Source organism: Haliotis cracherodii, unplaced genomic scaffold (genome assembly GCF_022045235.1).
Source record: "Haliotis cracherodii isolate W230 unplaced genomic scaffold, xgHalCrac1.p SCAF_2, whole genome shotgun sequence".
NCBI lineage: Eukaryota > Metazoa > Mollusca > Gastropoda > Lepetellida > Haliotidae > Haliotis > Haliotis cracherodii.
The window spans coordinates 36,669,674-36,689,086 of NW_027266275.1; the positions used below are offsets into that span (position 1 = coordinate 36,669,674).

General features: G+C 41.3%; 1 protein-coding gene across 3 annotated transcripts in view; it reads right to left on the reverse strand.

Annotated features, from left to right (window-relative positions):
• LOC139468053 (guanylate cyclase 32E-like) overlaps positions 1 to 19,413 on the reverse strand; it is a 148,838-nt gene that overhangs the window by 48,981 nt on the left and 80,444 nt on the right. For 2 of the 3 annotated variants that reach the window (XM_071249750.1, XM_071249752.1), the window contains exon 2: positions 5,517 to 5,942. In XM_071249750.1, the coding sequence (XP_071105851.1) occupies positions 5,517 to 5,897 (381 nt within the window). In that variant the 5' untranslated portion in view covers positions 5,898 to 5,942. Of the gene's footprint in view, positions 1 to 5,516; positions 5,943 to 13,463; positions 13,529 to 19,413 lie in introns of those variants that run through there. The other variant, XM_071249751.1, reaches the window with a different exon arrangement.

A 19,413-nucleotide genomic window follows, 5' to 3' on the forward strand; every position in this document is an offset into this window, starting at 1 on the left:
ATCCGACTAATCAAAGCGTCGCTTACCAGATCATGAAAGTGACAGTCGGAATGTGTTTTCCAATCATGCAACCTCGAAAACGTTAACATGGTGTATTCCGAACGACAGTTACGGCCTGTACGACTGATTCCGTCAAAATTATCTTCTATCTCTCGCTTCCGTGGGATAAAGATCTGAACAGAGGGGGCGTTGCACAGTATGTGGGAAGCACTGTCATACAATCTCAACCATACATTAGACATTCCGGAATGTTTGTGAGTTCAGGTTTTAAAATTTTAATCGAGAACTGTGTCAACATATTTTTCAAGCGTAGTCTGAAATGGAAGTCGCCAGGTTGAAACGAGTGCCGTAAAGCTCGAGAAAGCTGCTTTCTAATTTGCTGATGTCGACTTCTTGTTAGTCATTTCAGTGGCCGGTCAAAGTTCGCGAAGGGTCGTTCTGACGTGACCCGTAATGGGATGTCCTCAGATCTTTGTTTGGCGGTAGCGAAAACTAAGATCTGATTTTAATGAGATTGATATGATTATGAAGGTGCTGATTCTTATAACATCTTAGAAAATACTTATAATGATCATGATGATAAAAATAGTTCACGCCGCTTTGAACAGCATTCCGGTTATCTCGCCGTGTCTCCTAAACTTGATGAGGAAGAAAAGCCTGAAGTGATGCATGTCTCAGACGCTTACCACTTTAGGTAAAACCTACGAGCACGAGTATGGAGCTGAAACAGCAAGAAACATAATCAGGGCGAACTTGGATTCGAACCCACAGCCATGTTTCTGGCGTATACTACTACTACTACTACTACTAATAATAATAATAATAATAATAATAATGATGAAGACATGATCTTTTATGGGTAACAACTCCTTTGATGTCTGTTTACACCTTTCAATGAATGAAGAAGTTGTTAGTCATAAAAGGTATCATGTCTTCATGTTCTTCCAGGGGCGGCCGGGTAGCCTAGTGGTTAAAGCGTTCGCTCGTCACGCCGAAGACCCGGGTTCGATTCCCGACATGGGTACAATGTGTGAAGCCCATTTCTAGTGTCCCCCGCCGTGATATTGCTGTAATATTGCTAAAAGCGGCGTAAAACCATACTCACTCAATCACTCATGTTCTCCCAATTTGTAAATGCCTATCAGAGACCAGCTAAATGAATATCACAACGGACTGTCAATATGTGTTTACCGACAACCAGCTGTTTTCTGTGTCTGTCATTTGCCAGTTTGGGTGCTCCTCAATTATCCAGTGTATCAAATCTTCATATTGATGTTGTTAAATATAAACCCTGGATCCATTCGCCACCAAAGCGAAGTGACGTCATATCTCAATTTCCGTTACCACAAACCTCTTGAAATCAACAACCAATCAAAGTCTTCTGAACATGAATTCGGCATAAAACCTATTTATACATTGTAACCTCGCACGAGCGTGCCCTCGATATGTATAATCTAATCAGAAGACTAATATAAATTGTCTTTCAGCAAGAACATATGTTTCACTGAGTATTAAGATAGTGAGGGGGGGTTCGAAGTCCTTTTGTCACCAGGTGTTCCGTGTCCTACTGGAGACGGTCGACAACCAGTCGAGTCAAGTAGCAGTGCTATTGCCGCGTGTTGCAATCATAAAAGAGCAGGGTAATTTAAAGTATCGCCTACATGTATAAGCCTCGTGTCATTCCAGCAAACTCCTAACAAGGTTAAGGTGACAACTGGGTCCAAAATATTTATCAAAATGAACTGGAGATATGATACACCTTGATAATCGAGGATGGTTTTGGACGTCAGTCGAGTACAAAGTGACAAATTGTAGCGCAAAGGCATATTTTCCGAACTTCAAGAGAAATCAAGCAATGAACAAATCAGTGATCAAAAAAAAATTGTGGCTCTCACCCAGCAGTGCGATACTTCCTCAGCCCTACATCACAAGTCCAGCCAACATACAAACTCCATCTGCACTGTGCTACTGCTGGCATTAAGTCAGTTTCGTAGTAAATGAAGAGACGGTTCACGTAATTTCCTTCCGAAATACAGGCTCATACGACAGACACGTCCATAACGGCTTTCTCCTGAGTCCAGTTTGGGTCCACATTACTTCATTCCGACCGAAACATCCGCATATACGAGTATGCACGGTCGTGTAGCATGATGGCCGATTTTGAGAAAGGTTTTCTAATGGTATATGGAAAAACGGTACAAATTATGATTTGATGTTGAGCAACATTGATTTAAAGGTCACGAACGGAGCTTCATTGTGTTGTGTTACAGTCACATGAACTTGAGAAACTAGTGAATCTAGTTTCAATATGCATACCTCCCAATGCTTGCCGAGCATCGTCACTTTCATTCGTTACGTTCTTCCATCAGCCCATTCGTGACCAACTCGTGTTATTCCGGGACAAGCCGAATAGCGACTCGTGCCCCTCTCGTGGCCATTTTTGCGACCGGGTTCCGTCTTAGCGCAAACGGGCATACCAAAAAATAATTGTCAACTCGTCGCGTAATGGTTCACATATATTTCCCCATATAATATATATTTCTGATGCAATTTAAAGCACATCTGGACGAGCGAAATTATACAGTATGATTGAACACATTTAACTGTGATCTTTTGTATATTTTTAGATGCAAGACATATGTAAAATCAAAAAATATTTCTGAGGGATTCTTTGGCGAAGAACTTGAAATCATTCGCGCATTCTGAATGGTTTGTCGTATTTTCGCACATAACATTCATCGATAGGCGGACGAGTCTTCTTGCAGGTTACGGAAAGAGGCGAGTGGTGACGAATGCCATCACCCGTGAATCGTCAAGCCTTATAGTGTAGTCGCTATTTTGAACCAACCAATCAAACAACGGCCTGTTTCTAGCGAGGGGGAAACCGGCAGGTGCTCGGGCGCTCAGATGACAACGATCACGTGCCAAGGCACACTATACGGGTCAGCGAAAGGGTTTTTAAGGGTTCCCTTCCTCAACTAACGCCACATGCCAAGTTAATAGAATAAACTGACCAAAAGACTAAGTAATACTAACTACCTGAGACTAAGTATACGTAGTCTGAGGTTTTACTGTATATTCGATAGCATTAAACCTATTTACAAAGCGCAGAGTAAAAAAATACGTTTGCACAACGTCAAAGCCTGATGTAAATTTACTCCAGGTGCAAAATTACCAACTCCCCTGATGCGGGTGGTCGCGGAAGGGTTCAACGAATGTCACATGCCTAGTTACTGGGATAAACTGACCACGAGCCAATGACTGTGAGTGAGTGAGTTTGTTTCGACGCCGCTTTCAACAGTATTTCAGTTATATCACAACGTGTCAGCTTGATGATGGACTGCTCGAAGTGACGTAATTCACAAGCACGTACACGGCCCTGAAAGATCAAGGTTCATAATCGGAACGAATGTCGGATTCGCATTAATGTCCGTCAAACTCCGACAATCACGTCCGTCAAAATCCAGCAGCGAAGGAACGCAACTCTACATAGCGGGGCGACCTTGCCACTTTTATTGAAAGACATGGTGTAGACATTTCGTAAATGACCTTTCACACATTATTTTTAAAATTGACTTAATGTAATACCCCTGGAATAATTATAATCATCATCAATAATGATACTGGTAACAATACGTGCTTTCCATTTGGACATTCGGTCACGTGGTCAGTGTTAACTTGGTTGGCGCTATAAATACTTCAGGTGCAACTTGAGGTGAGGTGAGGTGAAATGGGGTTTATTGCACTTATATAGCGACGTGCATGCACGTGTGTGTGGCTGCTTGTACTAGTCCGGACTGATGCCGATTTATAGTGCTAGCCTATTGAGATACCATGCCGCAGTTTAACATGAATACCCCACTCAAACACAGTAAACTGACTCCGAGCCGTCCTGTCCTTGTTTAAGCCCCTCAATGCCGGGCGTAACAACAAGTACCATCTCTTAACGTCTTTTGGTATGACGCGGCCGGGGATCGAACCCCGGGCCTTCCGCTCTACCACTAGTCCACGGAGGCCGTCAGCACAACTTGAGACTTAAAGAGTGGTCTCTATTGGGAACGTATGGATGTTGATGGACATGCGGAGGAAATGTAAGGTTGTTAATGGTCGAAGCTACTTATTGAAGAAATACAAGGGTGTCAGGTTGGGGTGGTGGTGTCTCATCTGGGAAATGTATACGCTAAACTGCTAAGGGTCATGGAACCATTTCCAGGAAATATTACAATTCTTCGGGTCATACCCACATCCAGGAAATAGAAGGCGACTAAGGATTATGGCTAATTTAGTGAATAGTGGACTATTAAGAGGCGTGGCTACTTACTTAAGGAATATGTGCCTGCTTGGGCTTGCCGTGGCTTTTGTATTTGGGTGAGATCAGGTGAAATAAGATTTAACGTCGCGTTCGAGATTGCTGCACTGTATACAGCGTGTGTTTGAATGAGTGTAGACCGCCTCCGTGGTCTAGTGGTAGAGCGTCCGCCCCGAGAGCGGAAGGTTCGGGGTTCGATCCCCGGCCGCGTCATACCAAAAGACGTTAAAAGATGGTACTTGTTGTCTGGCGCTCGGCATTAAGGGTTTAAAACAAGGACTGGTCGGCTCGGAGTCAGTATACTGTGTCTGAGTGGGATATTATGTTAAACTGCGGCATGGTATCTCAGTGGGCTAGTACTATAAATCGGCATCAGTCCGGACTAGTACAAGCAGCCACACAAACGCACACACGTCCATGCACGTCGCTATATAAGTGCAATAATCTTGGACGCGACGTTAAACCCAATTTCACCTCACCTCACCTCACCTTGAATGAGTGTACGAGACCGGACTTATGCCGGTTACATAACGCCCACTGAGATACCATGCCGCAGTTTAACATGGCAACCCCACTCAGACACAGTACGCTGACCCATCCTGACGGTACTTGTTATTTCCCTGACTGGCGCTCGGCATTAAGGTGAGTGAGTGAATGAGTTGTGTTTAACGCCGTTTGAACAGTATTCCAGTCATATCAGGGCGTGTCAGCTTAATGTGGGAGGAAAGCACGAAGTGATGCAGGTCGTAGACGTTGACCATTTCGGTGAAACCCACGAGCACGGGTATGGTGCTGACAAACCTAGAAACATAATCGGGGCGAACAGGGCGAACAGGGATTCGAACCCACAATGTGTCCAAGGGACGCAACTCTGTACAGCGAATTGCAGCGCCTTAGACGACTGGGCCACACGTGCTCCCTCAGCATTAAGGAGCTAAAACAAGAACTGGTCAGATCTGAGTCGGTATAATGTGTGTGAGTGGGTATCCAAAAGTGCGACATGGTATGTCAGTGAGCTAGTACTACAAAACTGGCACGTCGCAATACAAATGCAATAATCTAGAACGGTACGTTAAGCCCAGTTTAACCTTACCACCATAATAAATCGCCTTCAACCGAACAATTATTGAACGATTTAACCAGGAACATAACTGTTCTTATTTTAACGTTGTTTTTTACTGTTTATGTTAAGGCCAAGACTACTTACATAAGCAATATAAGGGATATCCAGAGCCGTAGCTACGCTTGCTATACACGAACAGTAGCGGTCTGGTCCGAAGAAGGCTGTAACATTGTTAGAAGCTGCCACCTCCATCATCTGCTTATAACCACGGACGTCACTTCCGTGTGTGTCTCGGAGCACATGATCAATCTGTACTCCATGTTTGGATAACATTTGTTCGTGGTCTTTCATCGCCAGGAAAAACGCTCCCCCAACGTGTTTAAAACCGCCTTTGTGTTCAGTGAGATAGGCCAGAGTGATGGTGGTGTTGGCTGCTGTGGGCGGCGCCAGCACCCCCACCGCCATCACAGTCACCCAGCAGATGACCGTCGGTGACCACATAGCTGCGTTGTTCACGTTGACCATTGGTTGTCCTCTTCAGCCATAACGGTATCGCAGTGGACTGGGGTTCTGGAATGAAATAACAGTTTATGTAATTGCGTCTCTGTTCTTGGCTCTGGTTTTAATGTTAAAATACACGATACTCTCATTTTATATTGTATGTTTGTGATTAATGGGCAATTCAACCCTTTAAACTTTGAACAATGGAGATAACATTATGACATCGACTCTCTCAGGTGCAATTGCTGTGCACAATTAAACCGTTATGGAGCCAATGAAACAAACAGTTTTATCACGTCAACGTGAGCGCCCATGATACATTGATGACCTTGACCTCATAACTCTCGCCACAAATTCTAAACGTTGATCTTGTAAACATGTTGACATAAAATACGGAAGCGTGAGGGATTTGCTTATACAGCAACCAGCAATATTTGAATTTAAGCCTTGGCATCGTAGACACTCCCTAAAGAATCAAAATGATCAGTATCGATCGACGTCGGGGAACATACATACTACAGTGTGTGAAAGTCACAGCCAAACGTTGTCTTTACAAGATGGTTAATACTCCAAATATATATACTTTGTCAATGCAAGATAATAACCAATCTAGATTATCCAACGAAACAGATTCCATTTGCCGCAAAGGGAAAAAAACCTGTTTTGAAATTATATAAAGGGATCTCTGAAAGTCACTGATGACAGCAGGTGTTTCAGAATAGGGTAAGCATGTCCTGCCCTACCTGTAGCACCCGACATTCACACAATTTGCATGAAGAGTATTTATTGCCTACCTATCAAGTAACCGATGACCCAGAAAATCCAATGACACTATAGTGCATTACTGAGTTTATTGAAACTAAAAAAAGCTATTTATAAATTTTGCTGTGTACAAGTTCAGAAATTCTTCTGCTTATAAGTAAAGAAAAACATTTAAGAAATACATTAGTTTGGCATTTTTTTTTATTTCTAAAATGACGCAGATTTAGTAGGCTCGATCGGTTCCTGTATCCTGTATCGGTTCCTTGCCCTTTCTAAACCGAGCGATTACAAATTGCATAAACTGAACGTCAAAAAATCATTGTGGCTCTCACCCAGCAGTGCGATACTTCCTCAGCCCTACATCACAAGTCCAGCCAACATACAAACTCCATCTGCACTGTGCTACTGCTGGCATTAAGTCAGTTTCGTAGTAAATGAAGAGACGGTTCACGTAATTTTCCTTCCGAAATACAGGCTCATACGACAGACACGTCCATAACGGCTTTCTACTGAGTCCGGTTCAAGATAATGCTACTGAGCTAATGATGAAAAAGCAGAAACATCACCCAAGCTGAAGTATATAAATTGTTAATGCATGAGAATAACCAGTCTAGATTTCCCACCGAAACAACAGATTCCATTTGGCGCAAAGCCATTGTTTCCAACTAATCCCCATTCCAGACCCGCTGTTCAACGTGAACTGGATACATATACTACTCAATGTCCAATATTTTGGGTGTCCGCTCGGAGGGAATTCTGGGACAGAATATGTCAAAGTGCCAAGAGCCGACAAACGGGTAATCGGATGGACATACATATCAGGTAAAGTTTTGACAAGTTTACTTTCATATGTGTATATTTGCATCTATTTGACTGTATGGGTTATATATCTTGGTTAGCAACGCATTCCTGGTTTTAGCTTCACCAAAGTGGTAAACATCACAGACACGCTATCGGGGTTTGACAAAAAGATATTAGTTATGTTGTGGATAAAAGACAATTATGGGATATTGAAAACAATTCTGTTTTTTAAGCACAGGCAGAAAACAGGTCCTCCTCCTTTTCCCTTACACACACGCACGCGCACGCAAACACACGTACACGCACGGACAGACACACGCGCACGCACACACCCGAATATTCATTGGCGGTCCCAGAAATGCTTCAGTGCCCCTAAGTGTCAATATTTGATTAGCCAATAAAAAGGATTGAGACGATACATGTACTGTTGGAGGACCAGATATACATGATAGATACCTCGTTAATTCAAGCCTCGATATCCAGTATAAGACAACGTTGGCCCGTGGTCCCGCCAGATTCAGTTTGTTATGAATCATGACATGGTCCTGCCTACCCGACAGGGGGCAGTAAGATGAGACGATGCATTTTGTCCTATGCTTCAACATACATAGTAAATTGACCTCGTAGGGTCGGTGAGCTCATCACTATGCGATGGAGGCAATGATTGACACCATATCGCATGACCTACCTTGTCTAATGATGAAATGATTGCTTTGTGGTTGTATTTACCACACAGATATGTGACCAGCGTTCAGTGGGAGACACTGAGCGAACACTTTCTTCATGAAGTTGAGCCAGAATCAATATGCCTAGATACAGATTCTCACCAAAAATCATATAACACGTTAGCCCCGCTTTGTACTGATTAAAAAGTTGTACTGCTGAATTATGCGAAACATGCTAGGATTCCTCCATGTGACATATCACATTACAAATGTTCCAGAGGCCAGATTTCAAATGTTTCAGAAGTTGGAATCACAATGTTTCAGAAGCATAATTCCTAATGTTCAAACGCCCAATGTTTAAGAAGCTAGATGCCTGATGTTTCAAAAGCTAGAGGCCCAATGTTTAAGAAGCTAGATGCTTGATGTTCCAAAAGCTAGAGGCCCAATGTTTAGGAAGCTAGATGCCTAATGTTTCAGAACCTAGATGCCCAAAGTTACAGAACAAAGGTTCCCAGTGTTTCAGAAGCTGCAATCAGAATGTTTCAGAAGCAGAATTTCAAATGTTTCAGAGGCACAGTTTCCAATGTTTCAGAAGCTAGATCCCCAATGCTACATTCCTTAAGTTGTAGAATTCTAAATATATTTACAGATGTTCATGACCAAGTACAAAATGTACCCGTGAAGATCCGGGGTAGAATAGGTTTTCAGCCACCCATGCTTGCCGTAAAAGGCGACCATGCTTGTCGTAAGAGGCGACTAATGGGATCGGGTACAAAAGAACAAAATGGTGAGAACAGCATGTGCCCTGGCTCATTCTCGGTGTTAAATCGTCGTACACGGTTGTTTTAGCTCTCTCTCTCTCTCTCACTCTCTCTCTCTCTCTCTCTCTCTCTCTCTCTCTCTCTCTCTCTCTCTCTCACTCTCTCTCTCTCTCTCTCTCTCTCTCTCTCTCTCTCTCTGTGTGTGTTCAGATAGCGTTCTTCCTCTCCAGAAAGGTAATGAAACCTTTGTCAGATCAAACGATCAATGAGCAGACAGATCAGGCGTACATATCAGTAAAGCGGTTCCTCCCAGGAGCACGTGTTTTAAACAACCCTATCTGTAACCCACCAGGCGTTGGACGGAACATACTGCCTTCACTTTCATTACAACTGTAATACGAAGCCATTAACTAAAAGGTAAACGCGAACCAACCACGAGTCTTAAACCGAAGGTGCTTCGGAAAACACATTCTTGTGATTATATTGCCGTCTCTCGCTAGACAATTCCTAAGGGACCTGAACTTCAGAGTAGATCCAAGTGTCTTCAGACTAAACAGTACTTTTCAATTAGAAGCTCTTAAACAGTTGACATTGCAATGGAAGGGTCGAGTTCTTGAGCACAAGCCCGAGACGTGACCAAGCTTAACCCCTATTCCCCATGACCCCCGGAGAACAGACGCCCCTTCCCCTCGCACCTGCGTCTGTCCCCAGGGTCTTGCACAAGGTAAACAGGCAGGACCAATCTCACCCAGACGGACACGGCCAAACAAGGTTAATGTGTGTAATGGTCCACGTCTGACCTGCAATTTCCTGACCATCTTGTACTCTAGCCACTTACCGTCGTAGAAACGATATTGTTGAGGTGATTTCCATTGTAATTGGAGGCACTTCACCTTACGTCTACGTAAGCCTAGCCCTAGGGCACAGTGGCTCTATGTAGGAATGCACTGATACACTTCTCTACAAGTACAAATTGCTTTCAAAGAGGTCCTCGCGGATATGTACACACTTTGTGTGGTGGTGCCTTTATTTGATTGTTGTCGGTGGTGATATATATGGGAATTACCATGATACGTAGTGCCAAAGAAAAGTCATGGTCAAATGTACACCATGGTCAGGTGTAAGTTATTGTCCGATATTCGTGTTTAGGTAAGACCACAGCTTGCTGTTTGTTTGTTTAAGATATGAGATGAAAGGCTTGCGTCGATTTCTTTGATATTCAATTTGAATATTACAAATTGCTTTTTTTATCATCACTATTATGCATTTTACTCATATTTCGGAAAATAATCGAGACTAGTTATTCTTTGGTGTTGACGTTTTATATGAAAGAATTAATTTCAGACGCTAGAATACTCAATCTGAGATCCAATGTTTAAGAAGCTATATTCCAACTGCATTTATAAGCTTCATCGTCATTGTTTCAGAAGCTGCGGCCGTAAGCATTTCAGAGATCCAATGTTTTTAGTCCTCCCGGTCGATGTCCCACTCACGTATCGCCTTAATCTGTATTGAACAGAGTACTACTCGCGAATATATATTTAGGGTTCAAAGAGTTTGGACTTTGTGGACTTAAGATGCCTTTGTAGGGAATTCTGTTCTCCTCGAAGGTAAATTGTGCAGCTATTTTCTTTCGAGCCTCAACATAAAACACCATGAGAAATAGGAAGTAAAGTAGCTGCGATTTCGTCAAATAAATTATATGTTTTCCTTGGCCTTACGTTATATTCTACTTGACCTTTTCACTATGTTTCAATTTGCAATAGGAATTTCTCTTAATTTACTCACGGCAATAACATTGGAGCTACCATTTGATATAAAATGGGGAACAAGAGAAACCATTATAGTTGTCATTTGATTTTAATAAATGTATGATTTTCAATTGAAAATATCTTAAGTTAGAGATAGTATATCCAAAAGATGAACTGTACTGGCGCATAGTCAGCACCTAAAGAATACATATATATGGTTGTATTTTTAAATAAAATAAGTAATGTGATTTAAAACTTTTAAAATAAAAAAATGGTAAGCATATTACACACCTGCTGATGGATATGTTAGACATCTTATTTTTAAGAATCAAATTTGCAGCACAAATTTACATTTCACACATGGTAGGATCACGTGGTTGAAATTTCTTTTCTTCCCCCAGTCTTCATGGAACCAATTCATTACCAATATTTCCTAGCCAGATATTATTTTTACAGCCTGTTCCAGGAATGAGTGATGGTTGAATAGACATACACGTGATCAAATCCAACAACAGTTGTTTCAATTTTACACAAAGACCATGCCCGGTATACATTTTGTTGCCCCCCAGTTTAATATCCGGGGAAGGGGAGGGGCGACTGGACCTTTTGACAGAAAAACAATTGTCTTTCAGTCAATTATTCAGTCCAATTATATTCTCTGAAAAAAGGATCCTGAAAATTTATTTTTCGCCGCTTCATTCTTCAGAATATCCAACATGTCTAACGAATCAAGATCTTTTTGCTCATTATCTATCTTTAAAAACCATATTTAAAAAAATACAATTTGTAAAATAATCTGAGAAAATCGTCTCATTTCCCACCCTTCCATAATATCAAATTGATGGTTTCAACAGAAGCGGGGTTGAAAAATCCCAATGTTAAAGGATGCATGGCCGAGTTACAATTGGTTGGGATGACGGCAAAGGTATAAATGATAACGGAAGTCCATTATCGTTACCCCCGCTACGATTTTGCTTCATGATCGTAAAATGGGTCTGTAACTCCATCTCATCAGCTTTCTACTTCTTGTGCCTACGTACCATGGACGATAAAATACCGTCAATCTGCTTTTTAGCAATTTAGGCTTGCACGCGTTAATAAGAACGTCATCGCCGTGTGGTCGGGGCATCTGGTAGTGACGCGGGTGCTTTGATGCAATTGATTTTAGCTTCGCATGAAGCATATCGGTTTTGACACCGTAAAACCTCAAGTGTCTAATGTGATTTGGGGGGACTCGGTGTACGTCGGTGTAATTGGGCAGGGAAATGCCCCTTCGTTACGACATCGTCGTGAGCGATGCAGGGTTGGTATAACCAGGACTGTGACAGACTACGGTATTCAGATAATACCAGAACCTTTGACTTTGATAAAAAGAGGAGCAAATATCACATTTGTATGCAAAAAAGTACATTTTATCGGAAGATGTGCTTATGTGTGTATGTACACACATATGAGTGAGTGAGTGAGTGAGTGAGTGAGTATGGTTTTACGCCGCTTTTAGCAATATTCCAGCAATATCACGGCGGGGGACACCAGAAATGGGCTTCACACATTGTGCCCATGTCGGGAATCGAACCCGGGTCTTCGGCCTGACGAGCGAACGCTTCAGCCACTAGGCTACCCGACCGCCCCTACACAATATGAACAGTGAAACCTTGTTAATCCAGACCCTGTTAATCAGGAACCCCTCCATCTGAAGATACAGCTTGGAATGTATACATATACAAAAGATGCCACTCACTTTGATACTGCTTTGAACAATACAGTGAAACCACGTTTATCCGGATCCTATTAATGCGGAACCCCTCTTTCTGAAGCTACTGCTTGGAATGTACACATATACACAGGATGCCATTCTATTTGACTCTCCTTTGAACAATACAGCGAAACCTCGTTTATCCGGACCCTGTTAATCCAGAATCCCTCTATCTGAAACTACTGCTTGGAATGTATACATATACAAAGGATGCCATTCTATTTGACCCTGCTTTGCACTATACAGTAAAACCTTGTTCATCCGGAAACTCCACCTTTTGGACGATCTTGTTTAAATGTCCATATACATGCCAATGGTCATCACACCGTGTGAACAATTATTTAATCCAGATATGTGTTAATCCGGAGATCATCGATAACAAACTGGTAGAAATGCTACTGCCACTACTGCTAATAAGGTGAGGTGAGGTGAAATGGGGTTTAACGTCGCGTCCAGGATTATTGCACTTATGTAGCGACGTGCATGCACGTGTATGTGTGTGTGGCTGCTTGTACTAGTCCGGGCTGATGCCGATTTATAGTGCTAGCTCACTGAGATACCATGCCGCAGTTTAACATGAATACCCCACTCAGACACTCAATACTGACTCCGAGCCGACCAGTCCTTGTTTTAGCCCCTTAATGCCGAGCGCGAGACAGGGTAACAACAAGTACCATCTTTTAACGTCTTTTGGTATGACGCGGCTGGGGATCAAACCCCGGACCTTCCGCCCTCCGGGCGGACGCTCAACCATTAGACCATGGAGGCGGTCCTACTACTAATACTAATACTAATACTAATACTAATACTAATAATAATCAGGTTATAAAAACTATTCGAAGTATTTAACTTTCTGTTTTTGTAGCCGAGGAGTCAGTCTAGCCGATAACAATTAACTTGCAACAGATACGAACACATACGAATACAGCCGTTAGATTCTTGAAATCGATTGCGAAATCATGTTTATTCGTTCGGTCACTGCAGTGATTGAATCGATATTCGGGGATATACTTTTGTATGTATCCCAAATGTGGTTCTAATTATAGATGTAACCAGGGCTAAAAAGTACGGGAAACTGTAAGAACTACACTTACCAGCTGGAACAGTACATCAAGTGGGGACATACGACACTGTCAAGCATACAATCCACACCAGCCCGTACCTACATACGATTACAATGCGTGGTGTAGTGACTTGACCATACCATAAAGGTTTGCTTGTCACCAGCACACTTCCGGTTTCCGTATTAACACTTCCGGTTTCTGTGAACCGTCGTCATATATGGTAGTTTCCGGTTAAAGGGAGATGTAAATACGCCTCTGTTTTTATCAAGATGGGGCGGTGCTATAGCCTTTGGGTTCGCTCGTCACACCGAAGGCCTTGGTTAGATTCCCCACATACGTACAAAGTGTGAAACTCCTTTCTTGTGTCTCCCGTTATGACATAGCTTTAATTTTGCTAAACGCGGCGTGAAACCATTGAATTTCTCATTTTATCAAGCTACTTTAAGACCCTGAAACATGACCATCATACAATTTAGTTATGATATTATATTAAGTTTTTCATCTTAGCTAATGACTTGGAGTGGTTGATAATGGATTCAAATAAAAAAAGTTTAGTTTTGATTTATGAAAGTGTAATAACATATCACTATGATATATGAATGGTATCAAATATCATAAGTGACACGGTGCTCCGTGGGATTTCTGTGAGGTTTTTTTTCTGTGAGGTTTGACAAGGCATTCCAACAAACATGATTTTGTGTAGGGGCTGTCTTCAATAATGCTTCTGTTCTCGGCCATTAACAACTACAGTAAACTTAACTACGATAAAAACAAACTTAAAGGGACAATCAAATTTAGTTCGTTATAACCGTAGTTCATTGTAAGCATATATACAGCATCTAAACCGCAAATGGACGGGACAAAAAAACAGTTCGTTATATGCGTCAGTTCATTATAAGCATGTTCGATATAACCGTAGTTAACTGTATAAATGTGGTGAAATGCTGTTCAAAATAGTTCATTGCCATATACTAAAGCATAATATTTGCCTATCAAATGTTGAGTGGAATATAGTTTCTACCTTGGCATTGTCATTGACGTTCGTCAAGTGAACGTTTTCCAGATGATGTTCCTTCGAGACATGTTGATATTTATAGAGATCAAGAATAGATAATAATTATCAAGATTATCAGCACCACATCCTCGTTCATACTCCCTAGGGAGCCGAGAATGGCATTTGGGAGCACACTGCTTCACTGACCATTATTCACCAAAGTGGCGACAGTTTCCGATCAACGTGACGCTGATATTCCTTTCACACCAACTTGATACATCGTGATACAACTGAGATTTTGTTCAAACCGCGTTCGCCGCAACTCACTTATCACTGACAAACACGTGACTTCCGGTTACCTTAGGCACTATCAAACTATACTATTCACCCCGGAGTGACCGGAAGTGCTTTCTGTTGAAAATACACCGAGTAAAACGTTTTTGAGAATGTCCTTGGATATGTTTATCAGGGGAGAATGTCATTTGAGGTACCAAACATCACACAATAGCATTGTCAAGTGTCAAAACATGTGCTGCTATAGGTCAAAAGGAATTCCTTATGAACAACTTGTCACTCATAAATGCAAATAGCATCTTTCAATTTCTCTGTGTCAGTGTTCTCAACAATTCTATTACAGTGGGCAAACAGACTGACCGCGGTTCCAAATGTCGAGCCTCCTTAAGTGAGAGGTCACCCGCAGCTGAAGGGCTTGGAGCCTCATGTGATAGACATTGTACTTAGTGCAGAGATCAGGAGGTGGGGAAGGTTGGTGAGGGTTAGGGCAAGATGATCCCGCAGATGATGAACTACATTGTTAAGACTCGACAGGCGAAGATGAGAGTGATTATATAGAAATAATATTAATGTTCAGGGGTTTGGACTACCGATGTGACAGTCAGTGGTGAAAAGTACGATTCTCTCATCATGGGGTTTGAGCTAGGGCCTCTCTTGCTTATTCTCTCTCTCTACCCCTCTCTCTCCCGCTCTCGCTATCTCTCTCTCTCTCTCCCGCTATATCTCTCTCTCCCGCTCGCTCTTAATCTCGGTCTTTCTCTCTCTCGCTCTCTCTCTCTCTCTCTCGCTCTCTCTCTCTCGCTCACGCTCCCCACATCTCACTCTCGAATGTATAACGAATTTGTAGAATTGTAATTAGTTATACTCTCGCTTTCTCTCTCCTCTCTCGCTCTCTCTCTCCTCTCTCGCTCCTCTCTCTCGTTGTCTCTCTCACGCTCCCCACTTCTCACTCTCGATTGTATTACGGAGTTGTAGAATTGGTATTAGTTATTCAAATAGTTGCTATCCAACATTATTATATACAGCAGTTTCCATTAATTTCTGAACCACTTTGCCCAATGTTAACCCCATGTAATCGTGTTATTGGGTAAAAGGAAAATCTAATCCGTTAAACAGGTCGTCTCTTATGATCCCTAAATACATAATGTTGGAGATGGCGCAAGCTTATGGGGGTCGTTCAAGTGGGCACTGAACATTGGAACACACTTGAGGTTTGCAACTTAAAGCAAATGTGTCAATCCGTTGCCGTTAACTGCTTTAGAAAAGCAGAAGAACACTTTAGTCAATGATTATGATTCTTCCATTAAAATGTAGTAAAGAAAATTCAATTGAGATATGAGAGTCTCCAGTTATAGACACATAATGGGAAAATAATCCTGATTAAGTTTTTTTGTGCTAGACGCTATTTGGTCGAAGTTATCTGTTCATTAACATGGGAAAGCAAATTCAACCGTCACCATCATGCTTGGGTATAACCATTTGGGGGTCTGTTCAACAGAACAGTTGAGACAAAGCAACATTAAGTTTTCTTAAATGTTAAGCATCAGGTTGTGAACAGATTGCACACAAAAATTAGATTTGACTGAGTTTATTTAAGGCAGTGGGGGGCGCTAGCGGAAGGGAATGTCATGCTTTACCCTTTTCGTTAACACTTGGTGTCATCACTGATTGTTGGTGATAAATTAATAATTTTCACCGCTATTTTGCGGTTAACCTCAAAATGAAATCTGTTTAGACGAAAAATCGCGATTTTTCTCTGACGACGTTTTTATATTTGAAAATCATCTCAATAATTCACACTAATAATAATAATAATAATAATAATCATCATCATCATCATAATCATCATCATCATAATAATCATAATAATCATGATGATGATGATGATGATGATGATAATGATGATGATGATAATGATTTTGATGATGATGATATCGAGAGACCAGTGTAGCGAGAAAACAAAACAAATTTTACAAAGTTTCTCCTATGAATGCTGCCATTGTCGTAGCGGTCTGTGGAAGGCCGATCATGTAGAGAGAAGTCAACTGGACAACACGCAGCGGCTTTCGGTCTCCATCGTAAATGGATTTGTCCAGTGTCGGATATCTCCATTATTACTTGTGAGTGTTTGTGGTCGCCAGGTTAGGTACACGCATGACCGTAACCCGATATAGCCTGGATATGACTACCGTCTGCTAAATGCATTACATTCAAATATAGACAACTTTTGTCACATTTGCGTGATAATAACACGTATTGGTAGTTATGGATGTGATAAATATGTGGATACAACCAAATTGAGCTTTTATGTAAATTTTTCGGGGCGTCTGCCAGTTTGGTAAATGCGGAAGAGATTTATGTTCATTCTGTAAAACAATATTTAGGATGCAATTTGAGGATCATATCGTTCGAAGGAAATATATATATATTCGTGTTTTATTATACCAGTCAACGAATACGTATAAACCCGTGATATATAAGACTGATAAATGGTATATTTAAAAGAAAGAAATATGCCGGGGCAATATTGTTCTGACAGGATTTTACAATATCATGACCTATGCCGTTTTTGTAGTTGATGGCCAGCCAAGAAGATGAGGGGGGATTTAAGATTTCATGTATTGATATGACATAAGTGTGTGGTTATTGACGGGACTGGGGAATACTATTAATAGGACATTTTTATTATAAGGAGATGGTTTTGGGGAAGGACACGATAAGTCATCCATCGTACTAAAAGTTTACGCCATGGCGTAAAATAGGCGTTAGGTGGTGATAAAATGTGGTAGAATAGGGCAACGAATCAGTGTGGTTTAACGTGCATTTAGCAATATTCCACCAATATCACAGCGGGGAACACCAGTAATGGGCCTTGCACACTGTACACATGTGGGGAATCGAACCCCGGAATATGGCGTGACGAGCAAACGCTTTAACCACTAGGCGACCCGCCGCCTCCAAGAATAGGTCACCGGTTCCTTAGTTTTGTCTCCTTCAATTGGTCCAATTGTACCCATCATTGCCCATAGCCAAACAACACGAGGTTGGTTGTAAATACTTCATGTGTGTTAACGTTCACCGGATGATGATGGTGCTCGCGCTATCGACGTGTTGCTTACATGGTCAAGGCTTGAGTATTTACGTCATACTGCTGACTGAAATATAACCTCTTCATCTTTATCATGATTGAAATTAAACATAGTTATATTACATTGTTCATAATTGACACTAAACCCTATCTGTACCACAATTGACATTAAACCTCGTCTTATTATGATTGACATTATATCTCGCCATTTCAAATTGACATTACACCTCACCATTTCATAACTGACCTTATACCTCACCATTTCAAATTGACATTACACCTCGCCTTATCATAATTGACATTATACCTCACCATTTCATAATTGATATTACACCTCACCATTTCATAACTGACCTTATATTTCACCATTTCATAATTGACATTACACCTCGCATTACCATAATTGACATTATACCTCACCATTTCATAATTGACATTACACCTCGCATTACCATAATTGACATTATACCTCACCATTTCATAATTGACATTATACCTCGCATTACCATAATTGACATTATACCTCACCATTTCATAATTGACATTATACCTCGCCTTATCATAACTGACATTATACCTCGCATTAACATAACTGACATTATACCTCGCCTTATCATAACTGACATTATACTTCGCATTACCATAATTGACATTATACCTCGCCTTATCATACCTGACATTACAACTCGCATTACCATAAATGACATTATACCTCGCCTTATCATAACTGACATTATACCTCGCATTACCATAATTGACATTATACCTCGCCTTATCATAACTGACATTACACCTCGCATTACCATAATTGACATTATACCTCGCCTTATCATAACTGACATCATACCTCGCATTACCATAATTGACATTATACCTCGACTTATCATAACTGACATTATACCTCGCATTACCATAATTGACATTATAACTCGCCGTATCATAACTGACATTATACCTCGCCTTATCATGATTGACATTATACCTCGCCTTATCATAACTGACATTATACCTCGCATTACCATAACTGACATTATACCCCGCCTTATCATAACTGACATTATACCTCGCATTACAATAATTGACATTATAACTCGCCGTATCATAACTGACATTATACCTCGCCTTATCATAGCTGACATTATAACTCGCCTGATCATAACTGACACAATGCCCCACCTGTATTTCTTGCGAGACCTCGGCCGAGGAAACACAATTACGTCCACGGATATTTCGTTACAAGGACGTTTTCCTTGCTTAATGTGCCAGACGCCAATGTATAAATAAAAGCGACAAAACCCCTTCCATATTCATAAGAAATCTCTGCTAAAATCAGAGTCGAATGTACGGTTCCGACTCTATGATGAGCATGTGTTTATGAATCACTATCAGATAATAATGACACCAGACGTTCGAGAAAGGTGAGTGTACTCTTAACCAGTGGTGGCTTCCATCTCAAAACAAGGGCATAATTAGGAAGTGAAGTGGCCTTTCTCTCATACTATTTGCCACGAGTTGGTTGTATTTCAAACAAGGACACATATAAATACCAGAAGCCTAGATAATGTGTCGGTTGTGGTAAAACATCTGGTAAGTCCCTGATTAGT